Here is a 23086-nt window from a genome sequence, read left to right as displayed (position 1 = left end):
AAGTATGACATTTGGTACATTAAAATATGCATCGAAATATAACCTCCAGGAAGCTGTGAGATCACGCTGTGTTCTTGGAACAGAATGTGCGATGTGGATATGTTATAGGAAGCCTGAGGGTGCCAGTGGGTGGTCTGGACGTTATGTAGCTTTTATACTACTCAAGTCAAAAGCATATGTTGACCATCAATTTACTTTCTTTTCGATGAGCCTAGTGAGATAGGGCTGATTCGTTTACATTTGCTTAAACGGAGATATCTAATGTTCGTAGCTAGAGTTATTATTACATTTTCTACACCGACTTATTTTGTATCGCTCTGTTTTGTGTTATATGAGGCAAATTTGTTAGACATTTATTTACGATGATACAATGCCTACCAAACAGCGTGTGAATACATGAATCACAATAATAATACTCGCATAAATTTAGTAGGAGTTAAGAGTTAATTGGGTGTTTGTGTCTGCAAATTAAAACACTTTACTTTATTCCAGAAACCTGAGTTTACATTTTCAACCATGGAAGAAAAAAACAGTGGCATGTATTCTGAACCTTGCTCGTCACTCTCCGCTAACCAAACAGGCTTCCACGCAGACTGCGTTATCGGGCAGTGATGATAGCCAGCGATGATAGGCAGTCCGTAATCGATGCTCAGTTACGGGTGCTATACTGTACACCTCTGATTTTTCAAATTTTTATAACTGATTATAATCGATTCCCTGGCATCAGTAATAAAAAATATAAATGATAATTATCAAACTCAACATACAGTTATCATTTTTTCCAGTTTCGTTTCAAATGCCATACAAAAGAGAGACAATATGTGCTGAACAGGTGACTATGCCATGCAATGGGGGGTGGGTTTGTGTGTTCTTCTTTGCCACAATGTACTCCTGTTCTGCTATTGGCACCACGTCGTGAGAAGTAAACATCATTCGGAAATCACATGGAGCAGAAAAAACATGAATAAGAAAAACATCTTCAAGTGGCTTTTTTATCCTCTACCATAATCGGGAGAGCACTTCCCCACAGGCCCTGTGTTATGAGATTGCAGCACGACATTCAAAGCAATATTGCTATTTGTTTATTCTCGGCTCTGAACTGTTGGCCAACTAAAGTGCAAAACCACATTCAATTCAGTTTAATCACTGGATTTTAACCCACGATCTCAGCAGTGACAGCTTATGTCGCAAGGTATATATTAAAAGTGGCTAATAAATAAGACACCCCACCCCCGCTTGATTAATTTGCAACGGCTGTCATTTACTGCTGAAAACTGTAAATGGCTCCAGTATTCAGGTCATGCCGGTAGTTAGCAGCAGAAGTCAACGTCACATCACTGCATGCAAGCCATTTGCAGTGGGCTCCTGAGCAGTAAGCTGAACGTAAAAGTGGTATAATATGTTATTGTTACAAACAACACATTTTCAATGTTTGGCATCTGAAATGGAATCTGCCTCATCGTTCTAGAACTTATAGACTTACTAATCTGAGCTCTGATTCAGCTGGTTACCTTGTAGGTTGTATTTTATTAACTCTTACCCACAAGTTATTCCAATTAAACACACCATATATATTTTTCAAGTGTAAACTCACATATGTTTTATGCAATCAACATTTCTTTGATTGTTATATTTATTATAAGTGGATATATGCAACTATCCATTCATTACATACTCTTTGGTTCTTTCGGTAAAGTCGCGTAGGTAGAAATAACACGAAAGAAATCACGACGTTTCGATAGCAACACAAGCCATCGTCTTCAGGTGAAAATCGCGATAGCCGCCATATCTGCTGCGAGCAGCACGATGTCACAAGGCAGCAGATATCGTGCTTCAAATCAAAATTATCCATTTATTATTGCAGAGTAATACAATATGTGTGAAAGCTATTGGCCTTGATAGGCCTGACATTTATATCATAAACAGTACAGTTTCATCGGTTTTGCAAGCTCTAGTTAATTGCTATTTTTCTAGACTTAGATTACGAGAAAATTACATTCCACTTTGAAGTGATAGTTACGTTTCTCTGTCGATGGTTTAGTTATTGTATGCGAAGATCGATCTGAAACTCCGCATAAACAATTCAACCTGCGCTGCTGTAAATGTGTTCTGCATTGTGCAATCCCCTTTGCAACCATTTGTCTGAAACTTTAAGAAATGCAGGATCATCCAGAGGTTGGTTTAGCAATTGTATATATTTCAAGTCGAGGTCATTTTACGTTAGGACGTTACACAACACGTTTGTCAAAGGTCATTTTGCTGAACTGCAGTCTGTTCATTAAGTTAAAATGTGACCTGTGGCTTTAAAAGCCTACTGAGGTTTGATAAACTGGACATTTTTTTTAGCATTGATATGGGTTTTACAGATATTCATGTTAGGCTAATTGTGTATATATTTGTTAAACTTCTCTCCACATCATTTCCTCACAGGTGCTCCCGTGGTGTAATGGTTAGCACACTGGCCTTACAATCTAGAGGACTGTGCATCCAACAGTGTACATGGCTACACCACAGCTGATGGGGTAAAGTGTGGGTACTCATACCCCTTCAGCAGTGTCTGCTCATTGGCGGAGAATAGACCAATCACCGGGCTGTTCTAGAGCTCCCTTGAGTGGAGGCCCTTCTGCCAGCAGTGGCATGAGCAGGAAATTGCAAGGCTGCATCTTTAACCTCCTTGTCATGAATTTGATGAAGGTAGCTGGGCAGCTCATGGAGCTCATAATTAGTGTTCCTAAATCAATGAAACTGATCATATTTGAATCTAAGTGGTCAATAGTATTATTTGATAGTCCCAGGCTTTTCAACAGTAATCATTGCTTTCTGAGGCACTAAAATTGCATGCCCAAAGATGATTGTTACCCTTCAAAAAAAACTAAAATTGCGTGCGTATTTTATTGTAAGTATCACGTATGTTTGTGCAGTATGTGTTTGAGTTAAGTCCATGGTCCAGTGGTGAGCACATTGCTCTACGACAGACTGCACAAAATCAGAATCCTGGCTATGAATAATATCAGTGTCAAGTGAAATTAGATCATCTCTCTGGCCTTACCTATGTTGACTCAACCTTAATTGAGTACGTATCAGTGTGGCTTGTAACTATAAAGTACTGCACAGACAAGGGTGGCCAGATTGTGGTGCTCACCACACCACCCCTTTGGCCCTTTGTATACCATGCGGCTTTCATAGATGCTCACTCACAGTAATTGCCCAAATAGACTATGTAACTATATACAAGATCTTCATCTATTTTACGTTGCGATTTTATTCGCGTGTATGTGTGCTGTGAGCAGAAGTGTAATGGTTAGCACACTGCGCTACGAACCCGGCGACCCAATTTCAATTCCCGCTCACGGCCAACGCCAGTGACGATTATCTGAACCAGTGCTGGGCCACCCCTAAAATTAGTATCTGGTGTGATGTGTGCCCCAACAGTCTGTTAAGGCAACACGGGGATCTTTGTTTTGTTTTTGTGTGTGTATGATGCTCAAAACAACGAGCAGAACGTGGGGTAGCTAAACCACAGCAAGCTGGCACAGTGAGGAGTACAGGTTGGGCACCTGCCAGCCATCTCAGTCAACCAATGGCACCTGAGTTTGTACCGTCACCAGTCAGCAAGCTGTGCACACTTCATGAGGCCTCGATGTGCATTTAGCCTGACACAAGCGCCGTGATGATGTAACTGCCAATTGGTTTGCGAATTACATATTTTGTTGTGCATGTGTATGCACGTGTGAATGCATTTGCGTGCTTATGCATTGTCTACGTTGAAATGTATTCATATGACAGTGGCTCTTTATCTGACCAGGTTACAAAAGACAAGGCACAGTGAAAACGTATCAACACACGGAATCCTAACTTGGAATTTCACGGTGTACTTAACACATTCCCAATTTTCGTTTGCGAAGTGTTTTGTCGCTGCATTTTTCCAGCTTTGTCATTTTAAATCGAAAAGACCCACTTATAAATGTGAGTTCACAATTCCATTCATTCGATAGAAAAGGCATTCTTGACAGGTTTAGAAATGTGGAATTACTGACACAAGGAGGCTTGCATCATTCAATTCATGTTTGGTTTTAAAATAAATAATTTTAATTTATAACTCCATAATGTACAGTATACTCTTGTATACTCTTTGATCTTTCGGTAAAGTCACGTAGACCTACGTGACTTTGCCTAAAGACCCAACGAGAATGAATTCCTGCAGTCACGAAAGCTTTAAATGAAGATCCATAATGTATGCTAATATATTTTCAGTCGTGGCTATTTTTCCCATTGGAATGGTAAATCACGAGCATCCAAGCTCAAGAAATTGCATGAATTATGCCTCTGCACAAGCAGTAAGGAACTGCTGGATGTCATAGTAATGTAGTGGTGTTATTTCACGCGGACCACTTTTTTTTATCCTGTGTCACTTTTATTCGAACAGGACTCCTCGCGTTCAACACCACGTAAATTCTTCGCAACTCTCCCACTTGCGCCGCTCGCCTGCTTCGCTCACTCCGCTCTCTCTCTCCCAGCCTCTCCACTGCCTCCTCTCTCTCACTCTGCTAGCCTGTCTGCCACGCTCCGCGCGCTCCACTCTCTCACTCTGCTAGCCTCTCCACTGCTAGCCTATTACTACACACTCTGGTAGCTTCCCACCATACACTCTGCTAGCCTCTCCACTGCTGGCCTATTACTATACACTCTGCTAGCTTCTCGTTATATACTCTGCTAGCTTCTCTACTGCTAGTCTTCACGCACTCACACCTAGGATTCCGCTAGCTACTCTACTGCTAGCCTCTCTACCCTCGCCTCTCCAACCTCGCCCTTGCCTCCAGTGGGGGATCAGCCATCACCGCTGGAGAGGAGGAGGTGTGGCGAGCAGGGCCTGGGACTTCTCTGGTGTTCATTCTTCTCTTCACTCCAACCAACTCAACGCCTGCCTCACACATTGCCGTATTTATTCTGCTCCTCCCGTCTCCTCTCGTGCGTGGCATCTGCTGCGATCGCCTCCATCTGCAGACTCCCAGGCGCCTACACCGTGTCTGCATTTGCAGCCAGCCAATCACCGCTATGCATTCTAATTGGTCGTCTCTCTCTGGATTACTCTCCGCACCTGTTTGCCTTGACGTGACTTCTCACACGTGCATGCCCACTGTTTGCAAAACCCCACGCGCGTTACTCCTCTACAGTAACATCAGATAACTGGGTACATTTCTGGTGGAATTCCCGCCAATATTACATACATTATATTCTAATAGTGCTATTAGTATTATGTCATCAGATAAAGACATTTCCATTTGCCATGCTCACACCTGACAGAGCACCATGCTCTGTTAGAGATCAGCCCTGAGAAAGTACTCCACATCAATATACCTCTTCGTTAACACCAGGGGCATACATTTGAATGCTCTGCAAACATTTGTGATCACATATCAATCAAATATTTAATATTTTATTCCGAGAGCTGAAACTTTGTGCCAAACTAAGTGAAAACCCAAATTCAATATGATGTGGTTTCTGTGCAGTCATTGCAAATGGGCTTGAGGCCAACAACTCGACAAAATGAGGTTCAGGGAAAGGTGCAGCCTTCCGATTGTCTCAAGCCATTGGTCGCCGGGGGGGCGTCCACTGGCCCGCTCTCCAGAGCCCAGAGGTGTGGACTCGAGTCATGTGACTTGGACTCGAGTCAGACTCGAGTCATGAATTTGATGACTTGCGACTCGACTTGGACTTGCATAACAATGACTTTGTCCCACCTATGAGATGTGGACTCGAGTCGTGTGACTTGGACTCGAGTCAGACTCGAGTCATGAATTTGATGACTTGCGACTCGACTTGGACTTGCATAACAATGACTTTGTCCCACCTCTGCCAGAGCCCCTCTGGAGGGTACTTGGATTGCTCTTCCGTGCTGGCCAGACATTTTGCAAGAGGGTGGGGCGTACCCACACTTTACCCCAGCACTTACGACCTACGCATCAGCAAACTGCGGTGTAATTGTTTCACACGTATGCTTTCGCGACCAATGTTATCCATAATGGATGTTTTTTGGGTTAGATTTCTCCGCAACTCTGGCTGTTGCCTGATGAGGCTGGTTGTAATTACTGGCGAAACGTCGTACTCCAATTGTAAATGTTGTGGGTTTACTCTCCAACACACCGGTGAGCTGAACTCGTAACGAATTGGCACGTTTTGTTTACGTGACAAACCTTACTAATTGGCTGTGTCGGGTGGTGGAGGGTTTAACGACACATTTATCTCCACGCGATCTAACCCAAAAAACATATATCATGTGGTGTACCTATCTATACCGTTGGGTGGACAATGGCGGGGAGGGGTGGACACAGGTGGGGACTGGGGGGGGGGGGATATTTAAGATACCCGCTGTATTGTTTCAACTGTGGCATTGTTTCAACTGTGGCACCGAGAGAATGAACCAGCGGCCACTGCGTTGCAAGTCGAGTGTGCAGAACCATTGCACCACAACACTCTTCACTGCAATACACTTATGAATCCTTCTTAACCATGGGTGGCTGCCCCAATTCAAACCCAGAATCCCAGTGGTACCATCTCACTGCTCTTAACCTTGACTAACCAGACCCCCCTCCTACGTGTGGTTTCAAGATCAACTTGTATCGTCTTGGCTCTTTCGGTAAAGTCACGTAGAAGGGAAATAATAAAATAATAAAAATAAAACATTATAAAATAATTCTCACGACGTTCCGTCTTCAGGTGGAACCGTCACAGCACGATAGCTGTTTTATTTTTATTATTTTATTATTTCCCTTCTACGTGACTTTACCGAAAGAACCAATAAGATGAATCCCTGCAGTCACGAAAGCTTTAAATCGAAAGATCAACTTTTAGTCAGGGATTTAGACGCAAAATTGTTTAGCCCAAGTATGAATAAAATATTTGCAATGTTTCCGGCAAATCATCAAGAAGGTAAATAACAATTCACTTGCATGTCAAATGTGACACAAATGGAGAACAATTGTTCTACGTTTCTGGTAAAGTCTGCAGCCATCCAAAAGGAGGGATCAAGTTTACCACAATTGTGTCTTGTTAAGTTCGGCCGCTCTGACATATCATTACAGCACTCGCGGTTTCATATAACTTTCCTCTTTTTGTAGTTTTCACATCTTTGAGAAGGTCAAACCCTCTCAGACATTGGCTGTATTAATTTTATTTTTATTTGGCAGATACCTATTTGTGCATGTGTGTGTGTTGTGCTCACAACAATGAGCGGAGCGCCAGGTGGCTAAAACACAGCAAGTTGGCACAGTAGGGGGGACAGGTGGTGCATCGGCCAGTCATCTCAGTCATCTCAGTCAGTCGACCCATGGCACCTGGGGCTGTCCCGTGACTTCCTGCCAGCGGGCGTTCGACACTTCATGTGGCCTTAACGTGCACATAGCCTGGCACAGGCACCGTGGTGATGTCACCGCCACTTAGTAGCAGATGCGGTTGTTGTTGTGGTAATCATATAATTATAATGAATGGCAATGACACGGAGGTTTGTTTTCTTCAGCAGTGAAGAGACAGTGGCCTATAATGATGACATGGGGAATAAACACTCCATTTCGCTTTAAATTGTACCTAGCCTTGTACAAATATGTGGTGACATTTTGTAAGTGGCTATAATTGTGGTTATATGTACTAGCATCATAATTTTCTGTAAGTTATTTTGAGGTTAACTTCTTTTAATCGGTTGTACTTGGCATTAATAAGTTTAAATACCACCTACGTAGCGCATAGTTCTCAATACATTTTGTGCAATTTATTTTCGGAGGATAATTATGGCAGAACCATAAACATTCACTTGACCACCCTATAGACGTGACATGCAGGCTATTTAGAGATGTGAGTGAGTGGACCGTATGCAATTGGAAATATATATAAATAAACAAACCCAACTGTCAGTTTTAATATGAAAAGGGCACATACTTAAGGGTTGCCATTAGCACGCATTCTTTTTTATGTGAAGTAGATTTTCCTAATGTCAACCTTTAACATTAATCCCGAGCTTTGTGGCTGGAAGAGCAACAGTTTATGAAAGTTCATGCAAGAGTGTATCAAAAAGAGTGGCTCTTCTGTATATTACCAAAGTCCTAGATTAGAAGCAAAATATGTTTCGGTTTTCTGGGTTTTTATTTTGTTTGTTTACCATGCATTTGATACGGTGTAAACTTTGCACAAAATTATTACAAAGTAATATTAGCTGGTCATATTACAAAGGTCAAATGCGAAATATCATTGTAGCTTTTCACGTACACATATTTGTACACTTTCCTCCAATAGTACATTTTTATTCTGGGAGTTACAATGCATTCCTCTGAATCCTGAAATGGAGAAGGAATTGTATAATATTAGTATTTGACTACAGTCTGAAATGTCAGCAAATGCCTTTAATACCCATTATTTACCAGCCCTGAAATTACATCTTCACACTGCCATATGATTACGGTCACAGTATTAAAAATTTTGTTCGTGAAATCATTTAAACAAAAAAATATTATCGCTCGTACCCATTACATAGCAGCATCCAGTGTACCCTTTTTTTCTTTATTCTTAATCTAGTTTGGCAAGGTGCACAGCATACATTACAGCTAATGGGTACAGCACAGCCTGGGATGACATCAGAGGCTGGTGTGATGTTAATCGCACTTCATCATCGCCAAGGAGAGGGCAAAGCTAATTGCAGGTGGGTGGGGGAACTCGATAATTAACATATAAAATCTCGGTCAAGATCTAGCTGATTTTAAACTAACTATAAAGAACAGATTCAAATGCCTAGAGGTATAATTGATAGCATTATTTCTCCTCTTGATATTGAGGTAGATTATCTCAGTACTGCACAGGATGTTACTAGTTTAAACAATACAAAAACTAGCATAGTAGTGGGGGAGGGGGGTTAAGTTGAAAGATAGACGGAGAACAAATGCATCGGAAAGCGTGAGAGACGTGTTGAGGAAGAGGGAGCTATGAAGGGAGATGGAGTTGCTAAACAAAATATGGAAAACAGAACCCTGTAAGACGATTACGAAATGGGTCAGAAAAGAAATTGGAGAACACGCCGCCGTAAACATTTATCACAATGCCATAGCAAGCCAGCAATGGGATAAAAAAAAAACATTGGAGCAGGCAACGAGAATGAACTGCATAATTGTCAACTTTACAAATGCCCTCCAGGCAAGAAATGTAACCATTAAAGGTGATCGACATATATTATTAAAATAAGTGCAGAAATGTTACGCATGTCTATATCTCATTAAAATCATACACCCCATGAATTAAACCGTTTGTCAGATGAAGGGAAGATATTCCATGTCACACTTTATAAGTCGTCTCTGCCCTTCTTGGTATGAAAAAAGTTAAAGCTCCCTGGTGCGGATGATATAATTATTAAAGAAGCAGGACAGGATTAGTGGACCTCCTTTATCAAATGTTTACACAGAATCATTAACCTTAAGCATTTTTCTTTTATAAAAATGGCGATAAACTGCCTTGAAATATTTGCTGACCCATTATCCTCTTAACGTATGAATATAAATACTTAGGATTTTTTTAAAATAACATTAATGCTAAATTTCGATTTAAAGCTTTCGTGACTGCAGGAATTCATCTTCTTGGTTCTTTCGGTAAAGTCACGTAGAAGGGAAGTAATAAAATAATACAAATAAAACATGATAAAATAATATAATAATGTGATATAATAAAATAATATAATATAAAATAATATAATTATTTTATTATGTTTTCTTTTTATTATTTTATTACTTCCCTTCTACGTGACTTTACCGAAAGAACCAAGAAGAAGAACACACATTAATGCTATATTGTCTAGGTCAACTAACTACATGAGCAAGGGGATGTTTGGAAACGTTTCTCGAATATTGACCACATACACACTATGCAAAATATTATTTATAAGAAACAATAATATGCATAACCATTGTGCCTAGCCTGCATAAGAGCATAAAACATGTTTTGACTCTGTGGGAAATTATGTAGTTATCCAAGCTGTCACAAATGAACGAATAATACAAATGTGATATATCTTTGTGTTCATAAAAAACATTTGCAAAAATGAGAAGAGCCATTATTTTACTAAATTTATTCACATAGACATTTAAAGATGGTTTCTGAAAATTGTATTGAGAAGTAAATGCATAAACATAAAGGAGAACATTTTAACGATGTCAGATTTGCTGATGTCATCGTCATTATAATAGAAAATGTATTTCACTCCTGAAAATAATTGAACGTAATAAACAAGACTGCAAAGTTGGACTACAGATAAATATCTAGTAAAAAAAGTAATCTGAACAATTGAAGATATCTGCTGACGGGAAACAAAAAAAGGAAAACACATCAGAGTATGTATAATTAAGGCAGCTATTGAATTCAGACTGCAATCAAAATTATGACGTACAGTAAAAAGGCACACACAAGACCGCTCTGGAGTGCGTTTGGAAAAAATTACTTTGTAATGAAAAGCAACATTCCAATGTGCCTAAAAACTGTTTCAATCAGTACGTATTACCTGCTGTGACGTACGAATCAGCAACATGGACCCAGACAGACTGTGGAACAAAAGCTGAGAGGTCTCCAAAGAGGCATGGAGAGACACATGCTTAGATTTACATTGCGAGGCAGAAAGAGGAACACATGGATCAGAGCGCAAATGCAATGTTAGAGACATAATATTCACCGTTAAAAAATGTAAATGGGTAAAATAGGCTTGGGCAGGGCCCGTTGATAGAAGGGATGATGGCCGGTGGTTGAGGCTGAGACTGGAGTGGCAGCCAAAGGGATGAATATGCCCAAGAGGACACCAGCCAGTGTGCTGAAGCTAGATAACAATGTGCCACTTATAGACATGCTTATTTTCTATCACTGCTAACATGGCGTCTGTTCCGGTGAACCTCAATCATTGATTCCTGCACCCCTTATGGAGGACTTGGTCTACCAGGCTGACTGTTTCATCTCATCCACACCATGTCCAGCCACCACGACACAATATACTTTACCCTTTCTGACAATAAAACAGGTGTTAGATGTTCAAACACCAAATAGACACCTATAGCAAGGCATCAAGTATGTATTAACCACACGTACATTCTGGAAAGACATGCAAATAAACGTGCTCTGATAATATATGCATTGTCCCTGAAACTGATTGGCCTTGTCTCACTAGTGTTAGAGCAGAGAACGCCAAAAGGCGAACAGGACAAACGCAATGCAAGTATATAAGTTGCAATTGTTCGAGTTGGTCCCATAGATACACTCACTCATTCACCAAATGACTCACCCACTCACCACATTGCAGGTCACAACAATGACATTTTCTGCATCTTTTCCTTGCACAGCTTGACTTTGGAATTCCCTCCACACATGTCGTTTGCTTTTTACCAAGCCATTGTGACCTTTCCCAATACAATAAGCATGTTACATATGTTCGATTTCAACGTTGATAATGGTTGTTGTCCGATGGAAGTTTTGGTTCTTTGGGCCTGTACTTAGCAATTGCCTTAAAAAAAAAGACCAGTGAAAATCATAATTTAGATGCAACATTTACCCCCTGCGCTATAGACATTTTGGATTTCACTCGGTAATGCGTGCAAGTGGCACATTCGTATTGCATGCAAAGGTTTGGCCACAGTGTACAATGCACTTCATTTATATTGAAAACACCCATCCACTTGTATATATGTGGAATAAAAATGCTAATTAAGTCAGGAAAAATGTGCAGAGCACGGAGTTTGTACACTTCACTTTGGACAACAGTCTCGCCAATTGTGAAACAAAGTGTATTTCCTCACCCGTTTACATTCACATGCATCCATCAGCAATATACAGCCATCTATGACGCGCATTCATCACTGATGGATATAACTGTGAAGTATGGCCAAAGGATGCCATCTGTTATTCACAGGCTACTAAATTTGCGTAAATGCACTTAAGGATATGGGAAGACATTGAAGTGTAACACCTGTCATTTGGTGTTAAAGTCAAACCAGTGCCTTTCTCTAAAATAGTAATAATAACAATATTATTGCTATGTTTGACCAATTTCTTTCCTTTTGTAACACAGAGAATAAAAACGTAATATGTTGCCATACACTTTTAAAAACCACCTCCATCCTTTGTTATTACTGATTATGTAATGGTTCTGTGTGTACCTAATTCCACATGATTCGCACAGCTCTTTGCACATTCTGCAGAGCATTATGTAAAAAAGTCCAAACATGATTGGGATATAAGCATTTTACTGAATGTCAGTCTGTTTTTGTTGCAAATTGTGCTTTTTGCGAATTGGTTTGTATGTCAATTTGTGTCATAAGATGGAAGCAGTGGATGAGAAATGCTGTTAAGGGCCAGAAGCTGAGAGTGTAGCAGATATTCTTGTTTCAATAAAGGTTAGCTGGCAAAAACATTTTTCTGGGCACAGTTGTAATGTTCGCATCACTTTGTTTATTGTTGCCTACGGTTTGTTTTTGGATTTTTATGCTGAGTGTCATGAGTATGAGGTCACGTGCATACCTGCGTTGCGTTTTTGTTAAAATATGCTGAACAGTACCAATATTCCTGCTCTTTGCTGTTCCATCCGCAGGGCAGGAGGGGAGAAACAGGACCCCCGGGCAACGAGGGGCCAAGGGGACCTCAGGTGAGATTGGGGTAACTCTTTCTTTTTGGTAAATTGACTCGATCAGGAGGCCACGTGTGATTGCATAGAGTGTGGGGTAATATAAACTCCTTCCATGACTTCTAGATTTGAATTTTTCGTGACTGCAATGATTCATACTCTTTGTTTTTTTCGGTAAAGTCACGTAGGTAGAAAAATACAATTAATTAAATCACGACTTTCGGAAGCAACACAAGCCTATGCTACAGCAATTTTACTGGAGCGGTTACACCTGATGACGGAGGCTTGTGTTGCTCCCGAAAAGTCGTGATTTAAGTTATTTAAATTTTCTACCTACGTGACTTTACCGAAAAAAACAAAGAGTACCCTTCCATGATATCTCGTCACAGTGGAAGAGTAGGCCGAATACCTTCTCGAGCACCCTCTAATTGGTAGCATGAGCAAGGCTGGCATTTAAAAAAAATATATGTTTAATTCCTCAAATCATAATTTTGTCTACAGGTTCAAAAAATTTTTCTGCAAACGTTTATTCACATGTATAACAAATGTATTGTTTTCCATGTATGATAACTGTTAAGATACAATGTATACTTTGGGGCGCCGCGGCGCTGAGATGTTAACTCCCTCACCTGGTATGGAGGAGGTTGTGGGTTTGATATCGACTCTGACGCCTGTATACTTGGAGTTTGCATGTTCTCCCCGTGTGGTCACATGGATTTTTTTCCGGATACTCCGATTTTTCCCTCCAGATGTAAAAACATGTTTTTGAGTATTTTACTGCAACAAATTCTGACGTTATAAGTCACTTTGATGAGCTATCATTTGTAGCCTGGTCGCTTTTGGAAAAGAGCTATTTAGCTCAGTGGGCCTTACCTGCTAAAATAAAAACATAGTTTATGGTTTATTTTTAGTTTATTTTGTATTTAGATTTGAAGAATATTTAGATTATCATATTATAGCCAGGGGCAGTGGCAAATTACTTTAATGCTGTACTTGGGATGCGTGGGTTGGATTGAATCCATCTGTGTGGAGCTTTGGACGTGAGCCCTTAATTTTCCAGTATAATCTAGTATTCTACCACATGCCAACCACTCATGAATGGAAATCCGTACTTCCCTTCGCGTGAGTTAACGACCCAAGGAAGCAGACACCACAGAGGTAGCTCTTGAGTTCCCTTCAAGTGACCTCTAGACCACGCGGTACGGGGCAGCACTTTCCACACTAACAGTCAAACCAATATTTGCAATTCTCAGAGCTGGAATTGAGCCAAATGTAAGTGAAGAACCAATTTTAACGTTACATGTTTTTTGCATGCATTAATTGATGACACAGTGCACTTGAGAACACAGTTTAATCGCAGACTGCTTAATAAACGTAATATATACGTTTATTAATTTCTTGGCTGACTTAAAAAGAAACACAACTCTTTAGTTGATCAATTGGCTTAGGGCACCTAAGCCAGTCCAATAGTACAAAACCAGAATCACCGAGATCGTGGAGTGACCTCCTCAAGTAAGACAGATGTCTGCATTGTGAGTTCTCTAGTTTCAGCATTTTCACAATTCACATAGAAATGCACCTTGGTTCTGCAAATAATTGGATTCATCACAACTCTCAAAGGCACACTATGTGAGTGTGCATTTAATGGGGAGAGCCAATATAACGGTGAGCACACTGCGTTAGAAACCCATTGACCCAAGTGCGTTTCCCACTCATGGACAACACAAGTGACTACTATTTGAACCAGTCCTGTGCCTTTCTTAGGTCGACTCAACCTCAAATTTAGTACCTGGTGCAATGTGTATAAATGGCCATTCGGGAGACAAAAAGCACGTGGGCGTGGTGCTGGCTACCCACTCACTCGTGTACCATCCTGCCCTTCATACGTGCTCGCTAACAGCACTTACCCCAATCGTCTGTTTAGGCTACATGGTGGATCTTTGTATTTTGGGGAGCAGTGGCACAGCGGCTACCATGCAACATTGCGATTACGGTTGCCTGCGTTTGATTTCTGTGTATGTGTAGCATAAGTGGCAATTTATGTCTTATCCTGCCCTGAGCCCGTTTTAATGACTCAGCTTTAATATGGTTATCGGTTGCAATGTGTAAAAACGTTATAATTGAGGAAAGGTAGGTGACCAGACATGGCACTGGTCATACTACACTCCGGACCTTCGATTAGCAGGATTGGCTGTACGGTGCGAAAGAAGTTCAACGTACGTACATGCAACATACATACGAACAGCATTTGCCCCCAGCAGTTAATAGCACAGAATGAATGTTCTCTTTATATGCAGTACAGCGCATTGTCGGATACATAGAACCATACCACGTATCTGTAAAGATGAAGGAACACTGTTGTTGTGTGGTTGTGGTAAAAGAGAGGGCTGACTGAAGAAGTACGGAAAGTATTTCTACAGAGTCTCTTTTTTTTCAAGGGGCAAATCCAAAAGTTCACATAATGCTCTGCGCTTTGACATAAATTAGCAACGTCGGGATATAATTTCTCGAGGGAGAAATGCGAAGAAAGACATGTTTTAGAGAGCGAGAAAACAAATTCCAAAACCTCGCTTATGTCGATTGAGCCAAAATATTCGAATCGCCCATTGATTACAAAAAGCTGAACCAGTAACAGTGCAATTTTCATATAGAACTGTTACATAAAAAAAAATCAGGAGTTGTTTTCAGTACCTGGCATTGGTTTTCCATTTCAGCTGGATGCTTAGAAAATAGGGTACCCTATTTGATCTATAATCGAAGACCAATCGAGACCTAAAAAAAGGCCCTGCTGGAGATCACTCAAATCAATGATCACTCAATTTGCTAACATTCATATGAAGATATGTGTGTGTGTGTGCAATGGGAGACACTTTACAAACGCATTGCTGGATGGTGCCTCGTACAACATGGACGAGCATTGTGTGCTGTCAACTGCGACAGGGATCATCCATGTCTTGAATCCGCACCAGCAGCTCCTTGAATCCGCGGTGTTAGACGCCCCCCCAGTGTTCATGTGTATAACTGCAAACTAAAAATGTAATGGTTACCACTATTCAATGCGTACTGCAATTTACTAATTGCCACAGATTATACGATAATTGTTTGGAATATTGCTTACGTGGCATTAATGAGCCAACATCATAATATATTTAGATATCACATTTAGTTTGTAGATTGAACACGGGATTAATACGAAAATTGTTCTGCCCCACATTGGGTTCGTGCAAGGTACAAACAAACACGCGTTATTAAATCGCTGTAATTACTTTGCATCTACAGCAGTTTCGAATGTATAATTGCTATTGTAAGTGGCACATTATGAAGCTTATTGTATATATAACACAAGCGGGAAATACAAGGCATTGCCCGGGCACTTGCGAATGTAGAGTGGCTAAATCGCTGTATTCAGAAGGAGGAGGGGGTCAATGGCGTTACAGCAACTGTTAAGATTTTGCCGTGCCATGGGGCCTGTAATAAATGTCATAAAGCGTGTCCACAATGGGGTACACAACGATAAAGCGGAGCTTTGTTTTGAAGAGTGAACGATGTCGTTTGTCTCGCACAGAGAGACTATGGTGGGCGTGCTCACGGAGGTTGACCGTTAATTGGAATCACCACCAACGGGGTTTTGGCTGCTACAATCAACGGCAATTGTTAGGCTAACTTTATGGGCAGGATGGGGTCATTATGTAAGTATTAGATTTGCGTGGCCAGATTAATGCGTGCTGGGTTCGGGATGGTGACATCACTGGGACCGTGTGGGGTGCCCTTTGGGAGGTTCTGTGCACCCACATATAGAAGAATGTTGGCGTGCCATGTACTTCCAAGTTTCCCGTGGGGTTTTCAAAGGTAACCCTGCCAAGTTTGGTGGCGATAGCTTTAACGGTGTGGCTTTGTATTCGGAACAGACAGACATACTTTTATTCATATATATATAAATGTTGTACAGTATATTACTTTTGATATCATCTAAGGAAAATGTATTTCCTAAATTAGATTTCAAGTTTTCGTGACTGCAGGGATCCATACTCTTTGGTTCTTTCGGTAAAGTCACGTCGGTAAAGTCACGTCGGTTTAAAATAGAATATAAAATAGAATTCATTTTATTTCATACCTACGTGACTTTACCGAAAGAACCAAAAAGTATTTCGTGATTTATTGATAGATTGTTATATTACATGAACAGATTTTATTATACTGTATTGTATTATTATACAGTGTTGCAAATGAGCGACAATTACATTAATTGTTGTTCAGTATGTTATATATAGATGTTAGCGCGTAATGGTGGCAAATGTATACTTAGACATTTTGTGCAATATCATATCTTCTAATTATGCTGCAACACAAGCGTCCATTTTAATCACGTCATTAACATAGTCTAATTACAGAGTTAAATGCATTAGCGTAGTCTAATGACAAATTAATATTCTTAGAATTTGTAAGCAATTATATTTAATCTATTCAAAAATGTGAGGTTCGTATTATTTGATGAAAATGTATGTTGTTGAATGTGAATTTTTTGTGGGGGCTTATAATTGCCTCTTTCTCTTAATTCACACTAAGGCCCCAATTCACGTCTTTACTAATGTTCATTTTTATCCGATAACGAACTTGCTGATCCATACGGCATGAACAAAAGAGCAATGCTGAGGTGATGACCATTTAATTCAGATGTGAATCTGTCTTCGAGGGTCTCCCTGCTCACAAGAGTGCAGAGCTCTGTTAGTAAAAGGTGCAGCCCTGACATGCCTTGATCAAAAGTACCTCCACTTGTACCCACATATATGACTTACCATTCCCGTCCCAATGAATACGACTAACAGTCACGTACCCACATATACGACTTACCATTCCCATACCAATATATATACGACTAACATTGACGTACCCATTTATATGACCAACCCTTCCCATACCCGTATATACGCCTCACCAATCCATACCCATGTATGTGACTAACCGTCCCCATACCCATGTACGCGACTAACCATTCACGTACGTATCCATGGACACGCTGCTGGGAGGACAGGATTTAAGAAACTTGTACCATCGTTTCAACTGCCCCGCCGGGAGTTCAAATCGAACCGGCGACCTCTGGATTGCAAGTGGGGTGTGTGCTGGCTGTCACACCAGGGCAGTCTCTCCTCCTCTGTTGGTAGAGACGAAAACAATCTGCATTCCTCCGGTGGTAACAACGCTTCCCGTAGGACAATCGTTTTTGACCCATGGTTGTGTATTGTGTGCTTAACGCCTGTATCCAAACATATAGGGACAATATTATTTGGTTCCGGTTGATTTTTATGAATCTATGTGGAAAATAAAGTATTCAATCATCTTAATACATCTTCTTGGTTCTTTCGGTAAAGTCACGTAGAAGGGAAATAATAAATGGTTTATTTTTATTATTTTATTATTTCCCTTCTACGTGACTTTACCGAAAGAACCAAGAAGATGAAACCCTGCAGTCACGAAAGCTTTAAATCGGAATCTTAATACATGTTATGTCTTGCCCTGTGCATTGATTATTTTGCCGCACCAGCTAATGTCTCCGTTGTTTGTTTCACGTAGGGTCCCCCTGGCTTTCCTGGGCCCCCTGGTTTATCCGGTCCGATGGTATGCACACCCACGTGTTAACAATAACCCTTTCACACACGAAAGTCTTGTGATCTCTGCAGGGCATGTAAACGTTTTAATTTTCTTTAGTCTATGCATGCTCTCGCATTTACAAAAAAAAATCGTGGTTGGGCAGCTCAACGATTGCATCATCTCATCGGGAACATTTATTTAGCACCATTGAGGTCACGAGTTGAAATGTGATAAGCCACATAGGTAAACTCAAGATTAGCATGCTTTCGTAATACATCACTGTTAACCCAGCACATGGGTAAATAACACCGTGGCCTCAATAAAATAATAGGTGTCATTTAGGCTTTGGCCCTTCTTCATCGCACACAAATAAAGAGACCAGACAGAGTGGATAATCACAGTTGGAGACGGCACTGGATTCCATAGGACCTGATTATATTTATTTTTATTTCATGTCTTATGATGACCAATTTTATTTTTGTATTGTAATATGAATGGTGAACTAATGTTAGCTATTGGGTAACAGCCAAAGCCTTCAATTATTAAAAAGTATTTATGATGAAATCAACAATTTTGATTGAAGGCTAAATTATAAAAATGTTGCTGGCACATTGCATTGTGGGAACATGTGTTCCTGTAGGCATAGGGCAATATACACTTTGCATTGCATTGCTGGATTCAATCACCGTTTCTGGAGAAGGGCCATTGTCAAAAATGTCACCGATTATATGTTTTTACTCTCAAGAGCTTGTTATTGACGAATGTGTTGAGTGTTTTTTGTTAATTACGCTTGTGCTCTACGACCAACGCAGGACCACCACACAATTTGTGCACTGTTAATATGTCGCTGAATTGATACAATCATCTTTATATATTTATTACATATGTTGACAGAGCTGCATCGTGAACATGAACGTTTCAGTGATATATTCTTTACAGAACATAAACAGGCATGGCCTAGCATGTTGGATAAGAGGAACAGCGTAATAGCCCAACTAAAAAGAAGTCAATTTTTATTGAATTCTACAATTTTTCATCTTTACTATTCGAATAACACGATGCTAATTGCCATTGAAACACAGAATGCAGAGGTAATGCAGCTAGGTACATGCAGCTACTCGCAGCAGCTTTTGGCTCGCTATTGTAAAAAGACGGTCACTGCATCACGTGCTTTCAGATGTGCTTCCACGGCTACCTGGAACGCTCTTCCTTCTGATATTAGGAAGTCACTGGAGTTATGCACTTTTAAATGATCTCGATTGAAAACTCATTTCTTTAGAACTGCTTTTTGTGTTTAGATTGGTATCCTTCACCTGCACCTCCAATTAACACGGTTGGCTATGTACAGTGTGAAAGAAGTTCAACATACATACATTCTTCCTCAGATATCTGAACCGGAGGAGCAAGCTATATGGTGCTCCCCACAATTGTTTCCTCTCCCTCCACCCTTGGCTAACCAATGGGTGCCCATGGCCTCCCATCTCTTTGGCTTCCAACTCATACCGAGAACATTTTTTATTTGGTTTCCTAAAAATAAAATGAACGTCGTTGTTTTTGGGAGTAAAAACTTCCAATCTGATAGCTATTTGCCAGCGTCGCATGGCACATGCTGTGCCTGGGACAATTACGGACAGAGCCAAAGTAATGCTACAAGACCATCACCACCACAATAACCACAACCACTATAACCATCAACAATGTTACCGCCGACACCCCTACCGCCAACACCACCACCATCACCAGAAGTACAACCAAAAAATATAACACGAAAACAACGACCACGACTAATACCACCATTACCATTCATATTAATTACAACCATAACCAATACCACAACTACCTTAACCATCAACAATACCATACACATTATTATGCTCAACCACCACCACAATTACCACGACTATCAAAATCACTCCCAGCATCACACCACAACCATTACCACCACAAACATCAACAGCATCACCACAATCGTCACAATACTCATCACCACATTCAGCATGAGAGCAATACCTCTACAACCAGCAACCTCTATAGCCGGCTACGGCCATTATAACAACAACAACAACAACCGCAATTTGCCACTAAGTGGCGGTGACGTCACCACGACGCTTGTGCCAGGCCATTATAACCACACTACCACACCAACATCACAAAAACCACCATCACCCATTACTCTTTGGTTCTTTCGGTAAAGTAACGTAGAATTTAAATAAATAAATAAATAATAATAAAACGACGTTTCTATTGCAACACAAGCAATCGTCATCAGGTAAGAAAGAATGAGAAAACAAACCTAGTAAACTTAGAAATATAATGCAATACAACACAGAGAGTCGGCTAACACAACAGTCAACACCCTACCTGGTTGATTACGTTCTTCCAAAGATTGCAAAATTTGAGAGAGAGACAAAACACAGACTCAGAGACACACAGACAGACACACAAGCAGAGAGAGACGACACAGAGACACACAGAGAGAGATAAAACAAACTCAAATCCTCCCCGTAGAGGTGGTTCAAACGTGATTAACTTGTTTACCGTCACCATATTCACCAACAACAAGGCACATGAAGATGTTTGAACCTGGTATCAAATCCACGTTACCCCATAAGCAGCCTTTCATGAGCCCCTATGCATGGTAATATAATTGTCCTTCACTTCCAAATTGTTCCCGTGCTGCGAGTGTATGTGGCATATCACGATATCACATTGGTGATTGTTTCCATTGTATGGTCACTTGTATGCGTTAGGTGTTTAAATTGGTATAGTGTTGTGTCATAGCTTGTTTGCTGTAATTTCTGTTCTCATATTGCGAGCTGTGTTTGTGTATGTTTTGATTTGTTTGAATTGTGTGGTGCCCCCTTGTAGGGTTTCCCAGGAGAAACTGGCAAGCCGGGCATCCCAGGAAGTTCTGGACCACCGGTTAGTTCAATTTCATGCCAATTCAACTTGCGCTGTCCTTTTATTGTGTCTGTGTACACATGTTGGGCGTGTGTGTGCTCTGGAAAGGTATGGCATTGTGGGTTAGAATTGCTATACAATGAACTCAGTGGCCTGACTTCAATTTCCAGCCACAGAATATCCTAGGGGCCGTCCATAAATGACGTCACGCACCTAGGGGGGGGGGGGTCAGACATTTGTGACGATGTGTGACAAGGAGGGGGGGGGGGTGAGAGATGTGACGTCACATCAAAATGCGCAACGTTAAATAAATATAGACAACACGTTCTACTTAATTAAATAGACGTATTAATAAATGCTTTCTCCTACAAAATCAGAGTGCAGCACCACATTAAATAAGCACTACAATGACAATAGTTTAAAGCGATTTGAAGCATGTTTTATATGGGGGGGGGGTGGGCAGAGCTTTGTGACATCATATTTGAGGGGGGGTCTGACTTTTTGTGACGTCGTGTGACGAAGGGGGGGGGGTTAAAAAATCGTCCAAAATCGCGTGACGTCATTTATAGACGGCCCCCTACCCGTTTTCTACTGGCACATCTGAGCCTAATGCCAGCACGCGGCCCGCACAGTACTGGTGGTTTTCCACTGGCTGTTAACATAAACTCGAACCAAACCGTGAATGTCTGTCCTCACAAGACATCTGAATCTAGCTCAGAGCTCAGCAGAGCCAGCGGGTACGGTTAATCGTTTTCGTCATACGCTGTGACTCGACCCGTTCATTGCGTGTGACGTAAGCGGAGTGGAAAAACAACGTTGGTGGCAAGCGGTATGTCAACCTGTCTTAGTCTTCCCCTAGGTTGACTCGGCCTTAAATTAGTAAATGCGGGGTGGTATGCAAACATCAGCAGTGGAGAGACAAGGATGGATTGGCATGTTACTGTGTGCATGGAACATTTCCTTGTCTTGATGTCTGTTCACACACAGCACTCATGGTCATTGGTATTTGAAACTTGGCTTGGGTCTTCGTTAAACTTAGCCAAAAATGAGTCAGTGCAGTATATGAACATCAGCTCTGTTCTTGGAAACTAGTGATATAAGACATCTTTAAAATATAATTTAACGCTGACATTTAACATAAGCATGGCGAAGTGTGGTGCTGGACACACCTCCCACTCACAGCAAAAGGTGTTTAGAACACCATTAACAGCCACTCGCAAACAGAAATTCCACGAACATTCCACGTCGTATAAATTGTCCATCTTAATATTTGCCTCTGTGTGGATAGCACACTCTAAAATTCAAAGAGATGTCTGGCTCAAATAAGCATGTATGCTTTGCTAGTCTCCATTTTACAACCATGAGACAATGGTGGAAATTCCACTTTCCTATGGCAGGAGAGAGTTTATCCATAGGAGACACCAACTGTTGACTTCCCCACGAAGTGGTACTCGTTTTATCGACCTCACGGAGATGATGGGCTGACTCGCAACCTTTCGCTTTGCGAGCCGCCTACTCTACCGCAACCCCAAGTGTTTAGCGCTCATAAACGATTTGTAGTAATAATCCGTTTAAAATGCATATGCTGATTTCTCACTTCAGACTTACAGTGCAGACTATAATTAAATTCAACATGTTTGTCTTTTCTAGTTCCAGTTCATTTATGTACAGCAGTTGCCAAAAATCGTGAACACTTTGAACTTCAGGTAGAAAAAAATGTCTACTATGTCTGCTTACTAATTAACCGAGTAGCCTTTATCTGTGTCCATACATGCTCTAATTAAGCAGTAATGAGTTCCCTTGTTACAGGGACAGCCTGGCATGAGCGGAAGACCAGGAGATCACGGGGCACCTGGGATGAAGGTACTCCCCATAATGGGCACACAAAATCCCCCTTTTTTGTGGGCCTCAGTCGTTAATTTTATTTTTTACCTGAAATTTTGAGAATTACGTTTTTTGACA

The 23086-nt window shown here is 40.9% G+C and overlaps 1 protein-coding gene across 1 annotated transcript in view; it reads left to right on the top strand.

Annotated features, from left to right (window-relative positions):
• LOC144935774 (uncharacterized) overlaps positions 1-23086 on the top strand; it is a 44602-nt gene that overhangs the window by 18762 nt on the left and 2754 nt on the right. The window contains exons 6-9 of the mRNA XM_078862514.1: positions 12602-12655; positions 18206-18250; positions 21092-21145; positions 22934-22987. Of these exons, the coding sequence (XP_078718640.1) occupies positions 12602-12655; positions 18206-18250; positions 21092-21145; positions 22934-22987 (207 nt within the window). The remainder of the gene's footprint in view (positions 1-12601; positions 12656-18205; positions 18251-21091; positions 21146-22933; positions 22988-23086) is intronic.

This window comes from Lampetra fluviatilis, chromosome 14, assembly GCF_964198595.1.
Source record: "Lampetra fluviatilis chromosome 14, kcLamFluv1.1, whole genome shotgun sequence".
Taxonomy (NCBI): Eukaryota; Metazoa; Chordata; class Hyperoartia; order Petromyzontiformes; family Petromyzontidae; genus Lampetra; species Lampetra fluviatilis.
Note: the sequence above shows the minus strand (reverse complement) of the source record. Positions and strands in the feature narration are given on the sequence as shown.